This window comes from Microcebus murinus, chromosome 6, assembly GCF_040939455.1.
Source record: "Microcebus murinus isolate Inina chromosome 6, M.murinus_Inina_mat1.0, whole genome shotgun sequence".
Lineage (NCBI taxonomy): Eukaryota > Metazoa > Chordata > Mammalia > Primates > Cheirogaleidae > Microcebus > Microcebus murinus.
In genome coordinates this window covers 28761862-28783515 of record NC_134109.1, presented here as the reverse complement: position 1 = coordinate 28783515, position 21654 = coordinate 28761862, and the positions used below count along the sequence as shown (strand labels likewise).

The following is a 21654-nucleotide window of genomic DNA, read 5'->3' as shown; positions in this document are numbered from 1 at the left end:
ACCCTCAACGTCCATCCTGCCACACCTCAAATAACGCCCCAGCACCTGCAGGATCACACAGGTGTTTATAACCAGGCCCTTCGTTACCTGTCCAGCCTTCTTTCTCCCAGCGACCCAGGGTGGCTGGTGTCCTCACAGCTCCTTTTTGAACCCAGGCTCGCTTAGATGGACACACCCAGGTCCACACATGCCTCGGCTCCACCTCTACCAGCCGTGGGGTCTTAGGCAAGTTGCTTGAACTCTTTGGAGCTTTCCCGTCTATAAAGTTCATATTACCTGCTTCACAGAGTTGTTGGGAGGATTCAGTGAGCTAATATGTATAAAGCACATAGCACAGGGCTGCTGAGCAAAGTATAGGTGCTCAAGTGACAGTCCAGTAGCTGCAATGAGTTTGATTATTACTTTAAAGGGCTGCTGTGTAATGATGCAGTTATTGCGGCCGGCATCCAGCACGCAGAAGACATTGGATACAAGGCCATTAATACTGTTCCTATGTTCTGCTTTACGATTCTTCTCTGGTTTCCATTGCACTCCTCCTTGGGCTGATCTTAAAAGTCGACTTGCATCTTACAGCCTTGCAGTCTTCAACTTATGTTAGCATTCGACATATGTCTTGTCCTTCAAAAGACAAAAACTTCCCAGAGAACAGAAATTCTAGCCTTTACTTCTTAGTGTAAGGTACAGAGCCTTCCGCGTTAGCAGGTGCTAAATAATTTCTGGCTGATGCACTGTGCTGAGAGATTGGTTTCCCTCCCCAGAAGTGAGGCTCCCATCTCATCAGCTTCCTAACTTCTGTGCATTTTCCAAGGCTCCCTTAGTCCCCGCCTCTTCCATGAAGCTGGCCAGTGAAACTGGCTTCCTCCTTCCCTGGCATTCTATGGCACTCATTGTCTGAAGCACTGTTGTGTCGTAGGCTGCCATAGAGCCTGCAGACTTCCGGGGCAGGCAAAGCTAAGGGAGACTGAGCATGCGGCCCAGCTCGCCTCCACTGGTACTCTTTCTGTAAGCGTATTCCTCTCTAGCCTGACCATGAGAGCTCCAGACTACATCAAGGGTCTTTTCCCAAGGAGGAAGCAAAGGCCTAGGTGGCCAAATACTGGCATTGCAACCCCCGGAGCTCTGGACAGCTTTTAATAGGAGTTCTGTCTCCTGCAGCTTCATGCTCAAAACCCTAGAGCAAAACGGTGCAGAGCCTCTGTGATGTGTACGGGAGGCAGGGCTGCGCTCCATGCAGGACCTGGGCCCCCGGCCTGGCTCCACCTCTTATTAGCCGTGTGAGGCCTGAGGACTATCCCAGACCTTGCCAGGCCCCTTGTGTCGTGTCTAGACAGTGAGGGAGACCACCAGTGGCATCGAGAGTACCTCTCAGACCTAGCCAGCCTAGCACTAGCTCTGCCCAGGAGCTGTCCTGTTGAGCAACAGATGAGTCAAAAGGTAGCCGGTAGGGGCACTTTGAAATCTTCTCTGATCCCTCTGCCCAGTCTCCTCTCAGGTACTCCATCCCCTAACAGACATAAAAACAAGAGCGTCAGCTGGGCGTGGTGGCTCATGCCTGTAATCCTAGCACTCTGGGAGGCCAAGGCGGGAGGATCGCTGGAGCTCAGGAGTTCAAGACCAGCCTGAGCAAGAGCGACACCCCGTCTCTACCAAAAATAGAAAAAATTAGTGGGGCGTGGTGGTGCACACCTGTAATCCCAGCTACTCAGAAGGCTGAGGCAGGATTGCTTGAGCCCAGGAGTCTGAGGTTGCTGTGAGCTAGGCTGGTGTCACGGCACTCTACTCAGGGCAGTGGAGTGAGACTTTATCTCCAAAAAAGAAAAACAAGCATCATTACACTTGTTATGGCATATTCAGGGCTGGGAAGAACAGTGGTGCTCAAACTTCCCAGGGCACAAGGACCAGATCGCATGGCCTCACTCACCCCCAGAGATTTTGATTCAGTGTCTCTAGGGTGTGGCCCAGGAATCGGTCAGTCCATTAGTCACACAGGTGCCCCTCGTGTAGGTGGTTCTCAGACCACGCCCAGAGACACCCAAAGGGCAAAGGCAGCAGAGGGAGGCAAACTGCTCGACTAGACTCGGAGGGAAAACAAATCTGTCCACAGCATCAAAATCTTCCAAGCATGGGGAAGGTGCCTCCGTTTATTTAAACTACCAAGCGAGGTTGGGAACGACAGAAAGAAAGGAAGCAGTTAAAGGGAAAACTCTATTGGCAAAGCCTTCTCCCGCTAATACCTTGTCCTTCTGCATATGCTCATATCTCATTTTCATTTTCTAATTTTTACCCAGAAAAGTCTCCCCAGAACCCACTCACCCTGACCTTCCCAAGCTCCATCACTTAATATCCCTATAATTGGGGGGAGGGCAATTTTTGGAATGTGAATTGGATCAAGTCACTTCCTAACTTAAACCCTTCCACAGCTGCTCACTGCTTTTAAGATATAAAGGACACAATCCTTGAAATTATCCATCAAGGCCCTGTGTGGTCTGACTTCTCTCTACTGTACTTACCCTCCCTCTCTACTGCTCCAGCCACAGTGGCCTTCATTGGGTCCTCCAACATACCACAGGACCTTTGCATATGCTGTTCCCTCTGCCTGGTATGAAATGCTTCCTCTTCAAGGAAGTTTTCCCTCACTACACTACGCCAGAACAGTTCCCCCTACTATATTCTCTTATGTCCTCCTGAACTTTTTAACCAAACACAGACCCCACCTTTGTTTATATATTTGTGTGATTATGTGATTAATGTCTATAAGCTCCACAACAATGGAGTCTTTGTGGTTTTGTTTATCATTGTGTGCCCATGGCTACAGTAGCTGGTACCTTGTATGTGCTCAACTAATATAGCATAAATGCCCACCGCACTGTGGTCTAGGGAGACAGGTGGATTAAGAAGAAACGTGAGACATAAGCTAGAGAAATTCATGATGCAAACGACAGGCCTCTGTGAGACGGTGCACTTTCTCCTGGAGGTGGGCAACTGAAAATCTTCTCAACTGTCACAAGGGTGGCCGTCACTGGACACCAGGCGAGCTTGTGCTCTCTTAAATAAGAGCATCTCTGTAGGACCGTCCCCAGAGGACAATGAGAAACTGGCTTCCCTCTTGGGGAATGTGGAGGCTGAAAAAGAAGGCCAGGAGAGAGAGAATGCCAACCTCCTCGATGCCCTTCTTGTTATCTCCCTGAAAATGCAGCTTTGTGCCTCGCTGTGGACTCAGGGAGAGGGGGGGAAGAGAAGGTCGCAGGCAGAAATGGCCTTCCTCCCTCCTATCTGCAGCCACAGAAACAGGCGCTCAGGTTATCTGCGAGCTTTTTTCCCCTAGAGATGAGTGGGGGAGGGGGGAGGGCAGGCAGGAAGACTTAGAACAGAAAACCAGGCGTTTTTCCGCGTGGTTATCAGACACATGCCCATTCAAGGGATGCAAAATAAGCTGAAGTTTAGATTCTCTGACTCCGCTTGTGAGCCCCATCAGTTACACCACGTGGAAAAAACTTTGGACAGTTAAAAATAACACAGGGGTCTGGTGTTTGGAATATCTGGAGTTTGGAATGCCAGCTTGTCAGGCACAGATCCCTGCCTACCAAAAGCATGTGCTGGGAACTCACACTCACACTCACACACACACCAACCAGCACAGGAGGGTTGCAAATGAGCAAGGTGGCCCCCGGCCTGTCATCTACACCCTGACAACAGTGTGTCTGGCCAACTCAGAAGACAAACACACAGACCAGCTCTCTACCGTTGCCCCCTTTGGTCTGGAGGGCTTGCAGACCCTTTTCTAGCTGTGCAAAGGCAGAGCGCACCCAGGCAGGAGGCATTCTCCTCCCCCTTGGAGGAGGCAGCCATGAATGGGACCGTTAGCCAGGAGTCCAAGCACGTCTCACAGTCACTTCTCCTCTGTGTTGTGTTTCCGCATCTGTGAGATTCTTGTTCTTTCTCAGAAGGATCCAAGATCAGCACCAATTAAATAGTATGCCACAATCTGAGCTCCTGGATAAAGCATCCCATAAATAAATCTTTCTCAAGGTCTCCCCTTAGCACATTTTGTTCTAAGAGGAAAATAATAAAATCATAATGCCATATTTCCTAGAACGTCTTCCTTCTAAGAAAATCAGAGCTTCTCCTAATTATTATCTCATCTTCCTTAAGATGCCAAGATAGGGGGGAATCAGCTAATGTGTCTCCCCGTTTTACAGATGGAAAAACAGGGTCACCGCAAACATCTATTAAGAGGGTAATATGGGCCAACTCTTCCAAGTGTCTTATATACATTAACTTATTTAATTCTTCCAACAACCTTATACAGGCAGAAACTTTTATTCCCACTTTACAGATAAGGAAACTGAGGCACAGAGGTTAAGAGTCCTGCCCAAGGTTGTGGGGTTTGAACTTGAACCAGAATCTCTGGCTCCGGAGCCTGCTCCCAAGCCACAGGTCACACGGTAACTGCTCACCACACTCCCGCTACCCCAGGATGGAGAGTCTGAACCTACAAAAAGTACAAGGCTCTGAGGAACCCCAAAGACTCCAGCCTCCCTCTAAAAGCCAGCTCCCTCGGCCCAGGGCCTTCCTGCAGGAGGGAGTAGCCAGCACGCAGGCAGACAGCTGGCCAGGTAACAGCGCTGCCTGGGTGGGAATGGAGAAGCGCTGGAACCCTTCAGAATAAACCACTTCAATCTCCCCAGGTGGAGACACATTGTCTCAGAGACCCACAGCCTCACTCTCCCCCGTTTGGATCAAGAAACTAATCCTCGGGGCACCAGGCTTTAAGCTACATGAGTCAACATCTATGTTTTCTCCCTGGAGGAAGAGTGAGACCCTGTCTCTACCAAAGAGAAAAAAAAAAAAAAAAAAACCAGCCGGGCATGGTGGCGCATGCCTGTAGTCCCAGCTACCCGGGAGGCTGAGGCAGCAGGATTGCTTGAGCCCAGGAGTTGGAGGTTGCAATGAGCTATAGTGATGCCACTGCACTCTACCCAGGGCAACAGAGTGAGACTGTGTCTCAACAAAAAAACAAACAAGGCAACAACTGAGCACCTCTCTTCACAACCCTCACCCCTTCTCAAAAAAAAAAAAAGTAAAGAGGTGATGGACAAAGGGGACAAGGGTCAGAAGGAAACCTAGGCTGGTGGTGTAAACCTTGATATTAAGCATTAAATGGATCATTCTTCCATCTAGGGCTCAGAGGGTCTTGAGGCGGCTTAGTTCAGAGTCAAGAAATGAAATAAGAAGCAGAAACCGAAAGAAAAATAAAGGAGTTACCAGTGGGCTTTTTCTTCCCAGGGATTTGGAAAGCTGCGGAAGAGCCTCGAGGAGCGATGCCAGGAGCCTGGGCTGCCCACGGCTGCGGCCCTGGGTCTTGGAGAGAGGTGGCGATATCTTAGAGCTTTGATGTTGCCCAGACCAGTGCGTCTGGGCAGCAAAGGAGACAGACCTGGGGCAACACGGGGCAATAATACAGATTGTTCCACTGATCAGAGCTTCTTTTGTGCTATATTCTCAGGAAAAAGAACTCATTCCAGGCAGATAAGAGACGAGGACGAATGATCTCCAGAAGAGGGACTGATATCACTGAGTCCTCTCGGTTTGGCAGATCATAAAATAATAGGAGTCCTGTTGCTCCAAGGATAGCAAGAGCTAGCTAGGTCTCAGAAAGGTCCAAAATGCAGACTCACAAACCAGCCAGCTTCCATCTGTCCCACGACACTGGCTGGGATCCCCAGCCCCTGAGATGGCAAATCGTGTTCCCTTGTGTGCTCTGGACCAGGGAACTATGGGAACTTCCTAAATTTCATAGAAACCTATAGATCAGTGTTCATCCCCGCTACCGTGTGCATAACTGACCTAAAATCAAATGGTCCAAACCTGTTTCCCATCCCCCAGAGATATGTGTAATTAGATAAAATGAGGACAGAATATGCATAAGTATCTGTTATACTGGGATGGCTGCCCAGAAAGGAAATGAACACCAGGAACTGGACAGCCCCATTGTCACCCTCTGTACTGAATTGCTGTCCACTGGGATGGAGGGAAAGTTACCTTCGGGAGTGGGTGCTGGTGCAACATGACCTTTCTCAGTTGACAAATATTTTCGAACAATTCTGCTTCTGTATTTTGCCCAGCCAGCATTTTCTCTGGCTTTTCATGTTGAAGGACGTCTAGCGGACCAGGATCCAAACTAAAACTTGACTCTGGGAGTCTGTTTCTACCTTGGCTCTTCCTCTTCCCCTTTCGGGCCTCTCCATGGTAGTACCTTCTTCCAAAGGCCCCCAACACAGAATTATGTGGAGGGCGGAAAGGCCATTAGAGGACATACAAATGTTATAAGGATAGATTGATATCTTTGTCTCTCCCCTTGCACGATCCCCAGGGCAGCCTTTTTGTTTCACTGTCAAATGAAGTTATCTGTATTGTACTTGGTTGGAACATGGAATCATAGGGAAAGTCACTACCTATCTAAGCGTGGATACTATGAAAGTATACAGAGATCACTTTCTCAATGAAGATGTATCTGAAAACAGTGACTGGGCTAAAGTTACCACAAAGCTCGTAGAACAGGCAATAGACGCTCACCAGATCCCAACCTTGGGTTAAACCATTACAGTAGTCTGCATCTTCTGGTCTTCTCTATCTTAAAAACCCAAAAAAAGACCTCTGATATAAATAAGGCTAAAGGCAATCCCATACACTGCTGAGTGCATAGTAGGCACTCAAAAAATATGATTGTTTTATCTGTGGCTATTCACAAGCCAGAGGTCCTTTATGCCCTGAATGAAAGCAAAGCAAAAAGGTTTGTCTTACTTCCCAAGACCAAAGGGGGAGAGCTAAGTTAGGTCTGCAGGGTAAAGTGATCAAGAACCAAGGGGCTAGAAGGAGTCAGGCTGCCACGTGTCGTAGCTGCACATCCTACGTGCAAGCAGGACCAAGCCTGGTCTGTTTCCTGACTCCTGAAATTGAAGAATCTTTGGGGAGGAATTCTGCTGCCTTTTGCAAACTCTTGCTGTTCAAGGGAGAGAATGAGAAACATGTCAACTCTGAAGGGCTAGAAGCAAGTTTAGGCTGCAGAACAAGGTCCTACCTGCGGGCTTCATTTGCTCAGCTATTCCCCACCTGTTTCCTGAACACCTGCTAGGCTAGGTCTGGGGTAGGTAGAAAGGCACAGGTGGCCACTGTCCCTGCCTTCCAGGGCCTTACACTACTCTAACTACAGCCAACTACTTCAGGGGCGGAGAGAGAGGAGTCCCTGCCCTGGCCAAGGACTGTGTGGCCAGGGCAGGTGTGACAAATTCTACCTGAGGTCTCCAAGGCCTTCACCAGGGAAGTGGGCCACGTGAACTGCCTGGAAGGTGATCAGGCAGGTGTACATGGAGGGGCAGGTGGGGCTGGAGGACAATCAAACTGCCCCCATAGAGGAGCCACAGGCAGTTTGGTGAAACGACAGGTGGATATGAGGGGCGCTATCTCTCTAAGCAGGGATATAAGCCCTTCAGCCTAACAAGTTCACCCACATCTCTCATGCTGAGGTTCCTATCCTGGACCACATGGGCCCCTCGAGGTCTGTGAATCCCATGAAACCAGATGGATGTTCATACCTAGACACATTTTTCCTGGGGAGATGACCCAAGAATTCATAGGATTCTTGAAAGGGTCTGTGATTGCCAAGGAAAGGTAAAGAAATGTCCAGTAGGACCATGAGTAGCTTGAACACTAGACCAGTGGTCCCCAACCTTTTTGGCATCAGGGACCAGATTCCTGAAAGACAATTTTTCCATGGGCAGGGGAAGGCAGGGGTATCGTGCGGTGGGGGTTGGGGGGTGGAGCTCAGGCAGTGATGCATGACCCATTTCCTAACAGACCATGGACCACTCGGCCTGGGGACCAGGGACTGCAGCTCTAGACTATGAAGTAGAAGGCATATTTTTCCCTCTCTGTCTCCTGCATATAGCCTAGTCCCTGACATAGTAGGTTTTCAGAACTGGCAGAGCCAAAGGGATGAGAAGAGCATCCTAGTGTGAAGAAATCACCATTTTGCACCCCCAAAACAAACATCTATATATACTGACTGTGTGCTAGGCTCTGGGCTAGACTTTAAGAACCAATACCTCTTTCCATAAAGGCCCATGGAAGAATATCTTCTCAGCCTCCTGTTCCCAGAGCCAATATTACAAATCGAAGTCCCTAAGTGTGGATACCAAGTCACCCAGGGCAATTCACTGCAAACTTTAGTTGGCAGTTGCCTAGCAACGGGTAACCCTGAAGACACTGCCAAACCGAGATGCCAAAAAGGGCAGTTTGTGGACAAGCTAGTTCTGAAAACTAGCCCCCAAGTGAGTGTCTGCCAGGCCTCACCAGGGCTGTTGGGGGAAGAAGCAGACGTTGTAGCCAAGAGCAGGCTAGGAGCGGGGAGCTGGGAAGGGGTTCTGATGGTTGTGTGTTTTCCTGCCTCTGGGGAGCAGGCATGAGAAGGGGAACGAGAGTTGAGGGAAAAGGCAGCCTTGGGTAGAGAAGGTGCCTCTTCACTTCCTCTTTTAGATCATACCTACAATGTCTCTTTCGAGCAGTTGCTGAACAGATCCCAGCCATACCTAAAGACACATAACGTGGCAGAAAGACTTGACTGAGCCTACATCCAGCCCTGCCCTGTGGCCCTCCCGCAGGGCCCTCCCGCAGCTCCAAAAACCCACTGGACTATGTAAGGTACGGTTGGGCAGGATAAGGCCTCAAACTACAACAAATAGTGAAACCAGGGAACAAATGTCTAGCTGACTGTCCAAAGACTCCCTCACTCTCTTATGGAGGCAGCAAGCACAGAAGAGGCAAAGAGACCTCACTTTCTAAAATTCAGGATTTTTTTTTTCTTAAATGAAAAGCTCAGAAACTCCTTCGGCCAGGAGTCGGGTGAGACTCGGTTTCCTAAACAAAAGTTTCCGATCCAAACCATCACACAGGCCAGCACTGGGCACCTCTCCCTGTGCAGACGGACGGTGGGAAGCTTTGGGAAGACAGCCTTCTTCACAACCCATCATTTCCCTTCTCTTGAAAGGTCTTGGGGGCAGGGGGAAAGGGGCAAACAAATATATCAGTCTGGAAGCGATTCAGGAAGAACAAATGTGGAAGTCAAACAACAACAAATAAGGCGGGTATAAATCCAGATAAAATATTAAAATCATTAAAGGGCTGCTGCTCCCTGAAGATTGGGAAAAATGAAGAGAGTTAATTAAAAGCAATCTCCACGCACTGCTGAGCCGGCCAGCCCTGATAAATCAACAGCTGGGGCTGTTGTGGAGGGCAGTCAGGGGGCTTCGCGGGGTGGGCTGGCCAGGGGAGGGGGATCTGCCACAGAGATGGCTGTGACCACAAATTGAACACAGTGACTTAAGTTTCATGTTTTGTTAAATATTTTATGACCACTGAATAAAGTTGTTCTTCGGAGAGGGAGAAATGATCAACTGGGTAAATGAAGAGTGGGGAAGATAAGGATGAAGGGATACTATTTGTTTGATTCAAAACATGCTTAGGACCATGATGGTGGCACTTCTGCTATTGCCCCCAAATGCAGAGGCTTTTGGTTTTTACTTTCTTACCTGATCGGCAAACGGAGATGGATGCATCTTAATCTTCTAAAATCTCTCTACAAAGCTTGAGTTATGTTTGTTTGGGGGACTGGGGGAGGCAGTGCAAAGTCATGGAAAGGAACGGAGGGGAAGAGTAGATAGAAAAGACCTTCAGAATTCTCACTGCTGATCCAAGCCAGACTTTTAGCACAAAACTAAAAGGTCAGCAAAAATAGTGGGAACTCCTTTTTCTTTCTTTTTTTCCTTCCTTCCTTCTTCTTTTTTTCTGCAATTAGATAGGTGTTGTTTTTTTTTTTATTTTAAACAAAAAAGAGCCCAGAATTTTCTGGCCCAATCTAAGTCAAAAGCCAGCAATTTCAGAGGTATTAGAAGAATAGGCCCTTCTCTCTATTCCAAGGGAAACCCTCCAGTTCTTCCTTGATGAAAATATAATCAAGAGAAATGATTGGGGGAAAGTGTTTTTTCTCCTCCATAGAATTGGGATTGGAAGGGGAGTGTGTGCATGGGGAAACATAAGGAATTATGCATTTGGATATGCATTTTAATTAGGTGGACAGAAGCAGCCGCCTGTTAATTTTTCTTGCTTGTTTCCACTTAGCATTCATCACAGGCAGAACCACCATAGAGCGCTCCCACGATAATAGATGGTTCTGCATTGGCTAAGTCCTCAGGGAAAATAATTAGCAGGAGAGAATATATTCTCTCCACTCCCACTGCCCCATCCACCCTGCCCTCCCCCATCCCCAGTGCCACATTGCCTCCCCTCTCCCCGCTCCCCCCAACTGACAGTGCCTTCCCTAGGAGAGGCCTGGGGAAGCGGCCAGCCTCCTGGCTTACAAGCACTTACTTTGCCCTGCCAAAGAACAAGGGTCTAGAGGAAGAAATAGACCAGAGGCTTCTATTGGAGTGGAAGCTCCTAGATGCAGGGAGGGTGGCTACTATGCTGATTAGTTCTGAGCAGGTCTGCCAGCAATGGGTGTCGGTCAGGACAGCACCAATTTGAAGGAAGCTCCCAAGAAGGGGAGCCAGTTTTCAATGAGCTCAGCTGGTGGCAAACAAAGATGTGTAGACAGAGTCGTAGAGAGAGTGATTGGTTGAGGATACTGGAGCAGGAATGATGTTTTTGTTTCATTGGCTCTTCTAAAGTAAGCGAAAGTTGTAGCTTTGCAGCAAGATTGAATCTGAATCATTTCCCAGGCTGGCGACCAAGATGTAAGTCAGTAATTCTGGGGTCTGATCACCACTATGATGCTCTCCGTAGCTGACTTTTCTGTAAAAGCCCCGTTCCAGCAGCTGGCCTCTTATGCCCAAGGCTTGCCCACGTCCCCCCCCCCACCGTCCCCCCTCTCTCCCTCAGCATCATCCTGGTTGAAGGAAGAGCCAAAGACTGGATGAATGCCCAAGTTCCCAGAAAAACGATCCTCTCTGCCCACTGAGCTTCCACTTCCTGTGATTTTGCAGGTGGACTCACTCAGTCCAGGGCTGATGACAGAAGTGAAATGAGGGCTTCCCTTGAGCTCATCTTCTCACCTACTTCAAACCCAGACCATGGGGAAATCCCACTGGGCTCGCAGGGCTATTTATACACAGCGGGATGAGTAAGGCCTTGCAGTTCCTGAGAAACAGCAATTAGATATAACAGGGAATGCCAGAAACATTTCATTTATTTTGGTTTTAATATTTAAAATAATGTTTAATGATGTTTAGGTATTGTAGACTCTCTGAGAAGGCCTCCGTCAGCTACAGGAAACTTTTTAGTTCTCCTGGTAACACCTTGCATGTGTACACTTTCCACCTTCTGAAATGTTTTTACATCCATTGTTTCATTTGGGCCCCTTGTGGGGTAAGCAAGGCTAGGTGCAGCAGGAGGGAAGATAAGGGAGATATAAACTCTTCTCATTGTTGATTGGTAACTCCTGACTCTCAAGCCATCCTGTTGTCCTCAGTGTCCCCTCCCACCTCCTGTGGCCAGACAACACACCTCCAACTGCCTTGGGAACCTTCACTCCAAGCCCTACCAGGCAACTACTAGTGCTACAGCCATGGAACCTCCTCCAACCCAAACTCTGAACCCCGACAAGGAGTCCCAGCCCTCAAAGGAAGGGGGTTGTAAGAAGGCAATCCTTGTGGCTGGGGATGGGAGAACCAAGTCTCTGGGTTCCCAGTTCATGTACCCCAAACAACAGTGGTATTCCTATGGAGGGGGAAGTGAAGAGATTGAATTCCATAATACTGTTTGTTTTATTCTGTTTTGTTTTATTCTTAGTTTGCAAGGTGGAGGCTGTCTGTACTACCTAGAAGTGTAGCACTTATATTTTACATGAAGTCCAAAAATGAAGGGGGCCGGGTGCAGTGGCTCACACTAGCATTTTGGGAGGTCAAGACAGGAGGATCGCTTGAGGCCAGGAGTTCAAGACCAACCTGAGCAACATGGAGAGACCCATCTCTACAAAGAATAGAAAAATTAGCTGGACATGGTAGCGCGCACACACCCGTAGTCCTAGCTACTTGGCAGACTGAGGCAGGAGGATCGCTTGAGCCCAGGAGTTTGAGGTTGCTGTGAGCTATGATCATGCCACTGCCCTCATGCCCAAGCAACAAAATGAGACCCTATGTCCAAAAAAAAAAAAAAAATGAAGTGGACGTAGGCATAATGAAAACAAGGACTCAAACAGATACTTGTACACCAACGTTCACAGCAATAGCCAAAAAGTAGAAACAACCCAACTGTCTATCAAGAGATAAACAGATAAACAAAATATGGTACATACATACAATGGCCATAAAAAGAAATAAAGTTCTGACACAGGCTACAACATAGATGAACCTTGCAGACATTAAACAAAGTGAAGTAAGCCAGACACAAAAGGACAAATACTATATGATTTCACTTACATGAGGTGCTTAGAATAAGCAAATTCATAGAGATAGAATGAAAAATTGATCTACATGCTAAGGGCTGTGGGAAGCAGGGAATGGGGAAGTTATTGTTTAATGGATACAAACTTTCTGTTTGGGATGATAAAAACATTCTGCAAATGGATGGTGGTGATGGTTACACAACATTACAGATATACTTAATGTCACTGAATTGCATACTTAAAAATGGCTAAAACAGTACATTGCATGTTCTGTATATTTTACCACAATTTTTTAAAATTAAGGGAATGCCTCTCTCTGCTGGAGGTCAGAGTGACCATTTTGTTTTTTCTTTTATTTTCAGTCTCAGAATTTACACACCTGCATTTAGTGAAGAGTTTTCCAACCTCCTCTTACTCCTTTTTAGGCTCATGGAAAACTGCCATGGGAGTTTTCAACCAAAGAAAAACCAGATAGTAACGCCCCCAGTGGAATCAGGGATGTTATGGAGACGTGTCACTGAAGGGGAGGCAGTGAAGTCCAATCTAGACACGGCTACCACTCACCCAGGTGTGGGCCAGCCCTCACGTGTCTGCAGGGCTCCTCCATTTCCTCAGCAATAACACTCTAGAGAAAGCTCAGTGAGACGTCAGTACAGGGCCACTTACTTCAGCTCACTAAATATCCAGGTACCTGCGGCTGTCCAGATGGAAATAAAATAAGAGCTTTATTTCCACGTTACTTGGGGTGGATGCCACCATAGAGGAGGAGGTCAAAGAGATTTTGAATGAATGAAACCATCAGAATTGGCTGGAGGATTGATTCCCCCATTCCCTCCAAACACTTGGAAAGATAAAAAAAGATGTTCTCAGTAGTTCCAGATTTTTTCACAACAAAAAACTTTATCTGAGTGCTTATAAACATCAAAATAGATCAATTGGTCTTCAGGTTCCTTGTGACTCTCTTTTTGAGATGCTAATGAGAAGAAAAGCGGGACTACAAGGAAAAGCCCACCTCCTAAAAGGTCTACTATCTGGTCCTCAGCCTGAGGCTGGGGAAGTTTCCTCTGGGTGAGAACCCAAGGTGGGAGCACCACCTGGCAAGACTGGACCAGAGAATAAGAAGTTGTGTAAGAGTCTCCCAGTCTTACAACTCCTCTTTGGAGCCACCATTTTAAAAACAAGAAAAAATTGAAACTCTGGCCCCTAACTGTCCTCCCTGTCCTAATAAATCATACTAAGAGCCAGGAAGTTTCTGACTTGAAAGGAATTTTGGCAATCAAGGTGCAACACTCTCATCTTCAAGACAAGGAATATGCAGCTCAAAGAAAATATGTGTCAAGACCACAGAGCTGGTTGGCAGCAGGGCTGGGAGCAGAGCTTAAGGCTCTGGGTCCCTCTCCCAGGGCTTTTTCTCTTCCATTACCCTCAAGTCACCAAAGCTACAAAAGACTAGTCACTGGTGAGAAATGAATATGGAAGAGGGACCGAGTTTGAGAATGAATGAGCCACACCAACAGCAGGTGACAGTTTGGGGATGGGAAAAACTTTCTGGTGGAGCATCCAATTGCAGATAATACAAACAGCAGATTTTCAAGGTGAATAACAACAAAAAAACTCATCATTTCACAGCAACCTGAGATGACCACAGTCCTTGGATGCAGGGAGGGAGAAGAGCATGCAAAGGGGGATTAGACATGTGCCATCATTGTTCCCCGGGCTAAGGACTGAGGCCTGGGTTGCAGAGGACTCAATGTGGGCTATTTGAACCCAATTATTAGGAGCTCTGAGCCTAATCCCCTCGCCCCTCCCTGCTTCCACACATAGCCCCTAAATCTTAGCCTCCTCAAGGTTTCCCTCTCTTCCCTCGCCACCACCCCCACCACAGCCCCCACCACCGCCACTACTATTCACAAACATACAACCTACAAATTCTCCACAGTCTGCTCCTCTTTTCCCACCCCCACCCCAACACCTCCTAACCACTGCTTTTAAAACTCTAATGCAAATCACAGGCTTCAAAAACCTTCCCTCAGTGACAGTTTTACGATGCTTGCTCCATTCATCCATATGGGTTGACAGACTGTGAAACACTAGTAACCGGACCAATAAGAAAAACAAATTACAAAAACTCCACAACACTTCCTCTCTCCCCACTCAGGAAATAGAAAACTTTGGGACTTGCAATGGATCATAGTATCAGTCTCTCTTGCAGTTAAACAATAATCTCTTCGGAGTTCCAGACCATACTGTGGTTTCATCCACTCGTTCTCCTTCTCCCACCCAAGGCCACTCTTTATCTTCCCTTGTTAAATACCTTCATATTTAAAGACTATTTAAAACTAGGGTCAAGCTTACATAAGACCCTTAATGGAAAACCAGGGCTGGGCAAAAAATATTTCAGTGGTTGTGAGATTTTTTTGGCCAGAGGTTTGCCACATTTGGCTACATTTCTGTCTTCTAGTGACTTTCAAAACACTCAAAAACCACAAAAGTTACTTTGTGGAGGTTGGAGTAATAAACAGGCCTGGATTCAGGTGCCTTTTTGTAACCCAGCCCCCATCACCACTACAATCAGCATGGCTGCACTTAGAAAACTGAAACATTAGCCTCAGTTTCCATTCTTTTTGTGATGCATGCTCAAAACAAAATTTGCTGACCATGGTATTTTTATTTTTTGCATTGATCTGAGCAGACAGCTCTAAAACAGCTTTAGACATTATGGTATTTCTCAGATGTATCCGAATTCCAGCTACCTTCATGATTCCAAAAAGGAATGAATGAGAAATCTCCAAGTTGACTCTGACTTCAAGCCCACCTTATGGGCCTGAGCGGCTCCCATTCCAATGGTGATCTTGGATGTCTCCCACGAGGTCTACAGGCCAGGCTATTTTCAGAGGTTTGCCCTGTGACAATGCCTTCACTTTGGTTCTCGCAAAAATTAATCGCCTTTACGGATATCTCATCAAAACCATTAAAACCAGACATTCATCCCCCTGCAAAATAATGTGTGCTAATAAAGTTTGGAGAATTTGGGGCATTATTTACAGAGGCAACCAGAAGCAGATGGAGAAGGTGGATCTTAGGAATCTGTTGGCTTAAAATATCTGAGGGTCCTTTTTCATAAGAGGCTAAAACAATGTCCATAAAAGGCAGCAAGTTCACAAAGTCCCAACCCCAATGCTGTCCACTTAGTACCTACCCATATCCCCCCACCCCAACAGAAAGAGCTAAGAGGAGATTAGAACAAAGAATGTGGCTCCCTACCCCTTCCTCTCTGCTATCTAAACTGAGTGCCACAGCAAGAGTGAGGTCTGGCTTCTAACTTTCCCATGCTCAAAACCACTTTAGATTAGAATACACTATATCCAGCTCATAGAATGTATAAAGAGATGAAATCTGAGGTCCATCCACACACCTGACCTACTGTTTGACCTTGGTTAAATAAGTCTATTTACTTCTCCTAAAGTTGTGTCCTTAATAATAAAACATGAATATAAACACCTCCAAGCAAGGGTAATTCCTTATCAAAAAAAGTTTCAATACAAGTACATATATGTGTGTTCAGCTATAAGTGTAACAAAATAGTTTACTGGTTTCATTCTTTATAAATAGTTACTTGAGGTAAACTCCTGTTGGTTTACACAGAATAATTAAATAATAATCACCGTTATTCTTTTCTAAGTAGGCAGTTATAATAATAGATACATATGTGTATAATCAAGTCTGGCAGAAGGTGGCAGACATTCCCAGTTAAATGCATACAATTTAGGGTTTTGATAACTTAATAAAAAAAGTTGTTTAAAGTGCTGATTAGTGATTTAAGGGAAGGGGGCGTACTTGAACTAGAATATGAAGATTAGAATTTATATTAAAAGCATTATGTTTCCTAAGTATGCAGAAATTGACCAGAATGCAATACGTGATGTAACTAACACAGAGACCTTTATCAAATCCATATTTATGTCACCTTCATGTGTTTACTTCACTACAAGGGCCTTATCTTGCTTGTATACATAAGAAATGAGGGTGACTCGGATACATTTTTGCCCAATGTAGCTGCTAAATTAAATAATGTGTAATACACATTTATACATCATACATGCCCACCAGTGCTTTTAAATTCTATTTGTCCAGATGTGACTGCTTGGTTGTGGGGCCACCTGCCGGGTCCCCTTTGTGATCCGATCAGTCCAGGCAGCTCCTGTTTCTGCCTCTAACACCCTGTTAGGCAGTAATAAGATGTTAAAGGCAACAACAGAGAGAAGCCAGGCTGTCAGCTTCAGAGAGGAAGGGAGTTAAGGGTACAACAAGGAGGGGAAAGAAAGGGAGTTGAGGGGAGATCAAAGGCAGGCAGGAAGAAAGCCAAACTGCTAAGACAGGAGACTGGCTTCAGGAGCTCAGGGCCCTAAGGAAGACCCCAGAGCAATGAGATTCAAATTGTGCCATTCAGTTACTCCAGCTAATTGAATTATTGAATGTCCCACATGGAAAAAGCTAGTATAGTGAAAAACAGCCCACACTCAGAGTAGGCAGAGTCTTACACGGTGTTGCAGGAAACCTGAGCTTGTTTCTTCCCAGCACATTAACTACCACCACTTTACCCCCCAATCCTAGAGGAAACCTTTGTGTGACCAGTTTCTGTAGGGGGCGTCCGTGACGTGGACTTTTTTTTTATTCTTCTTCTTCTTCTTTTTTGAGGAGAGAGAGAAAGAACGCACACAGAGAAAATGCTAATGTCGTTCAGCTCCGTTTCATTGTCAGGAGGGACACACGAGGATAAAAACATAGCTCTCCAAACCATTCTCCCCGCTCCCCCGCCTCCCTGCACCACCATCCATCCCTTCGGCTTGATGTGTCTCTGCGCTTTGTTCTAATTTACCCCATGCATAATTTATTCACGTGTGTATTGTTTCCTGATCAGCAACTTTTAAAAACAAATAAAATATATAAGATGTTTTATTAAACAAGTTGTTTAAAACAATAAAGGCAGATGGTGTCGGTATCCCCATAACAACGTCTGCGCTCCTGCGTTAGGAGTTGTTAAAAACCGTCCAGGGCGCAAGAGGTTCGCCCGGTTGGGGGTATTGTCTACACCCCCTATCCGCAGGGAAAGGGGTAGGGATGCAAAAGGAGCGGCTAATTATAAATGACCACTCAACTCCCACCTGGGAGAAGCGGACAGGGGTGCTGTGTGTATGCCAGTGTGTCCGTGTGTGTGGCGACACAGAATCACAAATACAGCACATTGCAACTGTTTCTAATTATACAAAGTGCAATTCAGAACTAATTCCACTACCAGTCAGGATTCGGCCACCCTCTTCCCGCCTCTCTGTCCCTTCCCCCACCTCTAGCCCCACCCACCCCATACCGACTCCCTCCCCAAACACGCACCCTTCTATGGTCAAAAAAAAAAAAAAAAATCCTGGCGCAGGGGGAACCCTGGAGCGTAGAGATATTGCGCCCACCAGCGTAAGAGCCGGCTCCCGGGTAACAACGGTATGTCTTTCTCAAGAGAAAACAAACCCAGCGCACATGTGAAATAGATTCTCTAACTTGAGTTTACCAGGTGGCATCAGCCCGGCTATGTGATTTCCGCTGGAAATGGGGAAACTGCAAATCAGCTGTGGGTTCGGGAGAAACTCACAGCATCAGCGGTGTTGCAGCGAACGAGGATGCGACGAAGTTACGCCCATTTATTCGGCCATAAAACATTTTCTTTCTTGGCGAAACGCTGTGGCGTTCAAGTGCAGCGTATCCGAGCCTCGGAGCGAGAACAGAAGCCGGGAGCTCCTCTCTGATCAGCCTCCGCTTCCAATGTGCTCTTACCGGCAGCTTTAACATACACACACTCCAAAACCTGGGCCGTCCCCACCCTTGTGCCCTGGTACTGGTGGGGGATGACCTGGCGCAAACACGTCCGCCTCTCCCCGCGCGTTCCTGCGCGACAGGGACCCCCCTGCTGTCCCCCGGAGCGAACCTGGTTTTCAACTCCAGGAGGAGCCCCGGGTGAGGACGCGGACGCGCGGAGTGAGAACGGGGGTTGACATCGGCCACGCACCGGGGAGAATTCAGCAGGAAACACTCCCCCGCCCCGCACCTCCCTCTCCCCTCGCCCGGGCTGCCAGGCGGGCGCGGAAGTCCCGGTCCAGGGGGCGCAGACCCCGAGCCCCCGCCGCGCCGGGTACGGAGGGAGCCACCCTCTGCCAACATCACCGCCAACAGCACCCTTGTAGAGCCACACTAGTTTCTCCAGGCCACCCCCCGCTCCGCGATCGCGGGCGGACTCGGCGGCTTAACAGTTCCACCGACTGGAAGGAAGGAAGGAAGGAAGGAAGGAAGGAAGGAAGGAAGGAAGGAAGCCAGATGAAAAGGAGGAGGAAGGAAGGCAGGCAGGAATCGGCCGTCGGGCCCGGGGACTGGCCCCCGCGGGTGCTCGCCCAGCCCGCCCCCTGCGTCCCGGATCTGGGCAGCCGCTCAAAGTCTCCCCGAGGCGCCAGAGGCACCTGCCCCTCGCTCGGGCCGGGAGAAGCAGCAGCCTCTCCGCCCGCCTCGGCGTTCCACCCAGAGGTGGCGAGAGCACCATTCATAGACCTGCAGCTTCCCGGTCTCCAAACCAACCCCAAGTTACCCCGAGTGGCTGGCTGACTACAGCCGGCTCGCTCGCAAACACACACGCAGACACGCCGGCGACCGCCCGGAGCGCCTTCGAGACCCGGGGCTGCGGGGGAAAGCCCCGGGCAACCACCTGGGCCCCGGGACTCCCGGGACCCGCAGCTCCCCCCGCGGTCCTCCCAACTCCGGAAGGTTTGCACAAACTCCCCGCGAGCGATCGGAAGGCGGAAAGCGCCCTGCAAACTCCGGAGCCGCCGCGGTGCGTCCGCGGGACCGGGCGGACCGCGCCGCGGGGCGGGGAGCGCGGGCGCGGGGGCGCGGGGCCCGGCCAAGTGCGCGCGGCGGCCCCGGCCCGCGCTCGCCCCGCGCCCGGCCGCCCCCCGCCCGCCTCGCCCCGCGCCCGGCGAGGCGGGGACCCCGGGACCGCGCAGTCCCGAGCCGCCCGCGCCCCGGCTGCGGAGCGCTCGCCGCCGGCTTCTCCGCCCGCGCCCCGCTCCGCTCCCCCGCTCGCCGTCCGCCGGTGGCGCGCGACACAAATGTAACAATTTTCTTCTTGTTAATTGCATCTCCTGACATCTCCGCGCGTTGGGGAAAAAGAAAAAAAGAAGAAGATGAAGAAGTAAGAGCTGGAAGAAGAGAGAAGCCCCGCCGCGGCTGGGGCGCCGGCACGCGCCGTGCACTGGCAGCGCTCGGCACGCAGAAGGCGCCTTTTTTTTCATATTGAAACCACGCGGAATATGTACATTTTTTAGTCTTACTTACGCTTTCAGGGGGTTGTGAATGACAGTCGCCATTTTGCTACAATGTAACAGAATATTGTCTGTCTCAGAGTTCTAAAGGTTCGCTCAGGGGAAGCGGCGGGCCAATCAGAGCGCGGGATACCGGCCCGCTGGCCAATCGGCGCGGCTGGTCGCCAAGTGGGCGGGGCCTGCGCGCTGGTAGTTATTAGGGGAGCTGTCAAAGCCCAGAGGTCACTCCCTTTTGTAGAGCCCGAGAGCAAGCAGGTCTTAAAGGGGCAGTACCCCGCCGGCAGCGCCTCTTCGGGTTGGGGAAAGTGGAGACGCTCGGGAGCGTACTGTAGTTTGGTTTGAGCCCCTACTTTTCTAAATTACTGCAGAGAGTTCGCTCTCCAGCACAGAAATGCCTAAATATTGCCAGCAAACCACTGAATCCCATTCATTAGCTTTTGGCTTCGCGTGTATCAACGTCTTTAATCCCCCGGAGGGCAGATCTCCGGGTTCCGGTGCAAAAGTTGGAAGACTGCCGTTTTGTCTAACAGATTACTGCACGTGTCCTGCCGTTTGCTAATGCGCCGCGTCCTGCGGCTTTCTAATGTTCTCATTCCCGAAGTGCTGTCTTTACCTCAGCCACCTCCCCGCTCGCTTCTTGGAACTGCCGCCCGCGTTCCCGGCGACGCCAGGACAGCAACTCCCCTCCCCCCGGGGTGTCTCAATGTCGGGCCCGCTCCCGCCCGCGGCCCGCGCTTCCCTTACGTAACGCCCAGCGGTCACTTGGCGCGGCCCCCCGCGGCCACCCCCGCGCTTCTCCCCTGTGCACCGCACAGTCCCGAGACGGCCCGACCCCGGCCGGCCGGACAGCCAGGCGGGGCCCGGAGCGCTGACCTTTAGGGTTAGGGGTGGGGAAGACTAAGGCAACCTCTGAAAAGCTGCTAGGAAGGCGAGCGAGCAGGCAGGAGTTGTAGAGTCCGGTCTGGGTGTTGCCAGAGCCCCGTTCCGGGAGTGGCGACACGCGATTCTGGCGTCACCTTTCCCTACTCGGAAGGTGAAAAGAGTTTGCTAATGAATATTCCGAAGTGGCCCGAGGCGTCGAGAGAGTCGACGATCGCTTCGAGTCAGAGCGAACTCTCCGCGGGCGAACCCCTGACGCAGCTGGGAGACCTCTGCGAAGCCAGGCTTCCGCTGGGCGCCGCGAAGCTCGGGTCGGATGAAATCGCATTAAGTCACGAACAGCAAAGGGGCCTCGCTAGCATACAGAAGTCTGGCTGCCATCGCCAAGCTGTTTAATCAGGTCAAATAGCTAAGATCGTGGGGGAGGGGCGGAAAGGGGGCGAGGAGGTGCCAAATTGCCATTTCTTCAAAGCTGTGCCCTCTCACTTCCTTTGGCTCCTCTCGAGGCAATACATACAATGAAAATAAAAAAATAAAACGTCCCAGGACTTTCAGAGTTCAACTCCATTCACTGTTAGAGCTACCAATGAACAGAAGGCGGCTGAATCAGTATGTTTGTAATAGACGTGAAATGTTTAACTCTTTCTCTCCACCTAGCTAACAGAGTGTCAAGTTCTACAGATTCCTTTGTAAATTCTTTGCATAGCATCTTGGCAGAGGTTACAGTTTGAAAGAGTTATCTCCTTTTCTAAATTAAAGTTTGAAAAAATCCCTTCTTTATTAATTTGTCAAGGAATTGTTTCAAAAGCCAGTGCTTTGCCTGTGGACGCAACTTGACATCATTAAAAAGCAAGCTATATTCTGACAAGAAGTATGAGTTTGAAGTATCAGTCAGACGTCCTAGTAACCTCTTTGAGATATCAAAAGCACAGCAATTCAGATTGGAAGACAACAACATATTTTAATATATGCAGT

General features: G+C 49.0%; 1 protein-coding gene across 2 annotated transcripts in view; it reads right to left on the bottom strand.

Annotated features, from left to right (window-relative positions):
• DPF3 (double PHD fingers 3) overlaps positions 1–19889 on the bottom strand; it is a 244396-nt gene extending 224507 nt beyond the window's left edge. The window contains exon 1 of one of the 2 annotated variants that reach the window (XR_012919703.1): positions 19814–19888. Coding sequence is in view for 1 of the 2 variants with exons in the window: in XM_012741063.3 (XP_012596517.1) it covers positions 19814–19845 (32 nt within the window). In the remaining variant the exon portion in view is untranslated. Of the gene's footprint in view, positions 1–19813 lie in introns of both variants that reach the window. The other variant, XM_012741063.3, reaches the window with a different exon arrangement.
• Positions 19890–21654: the final 1765 nt, after the last annotated feature.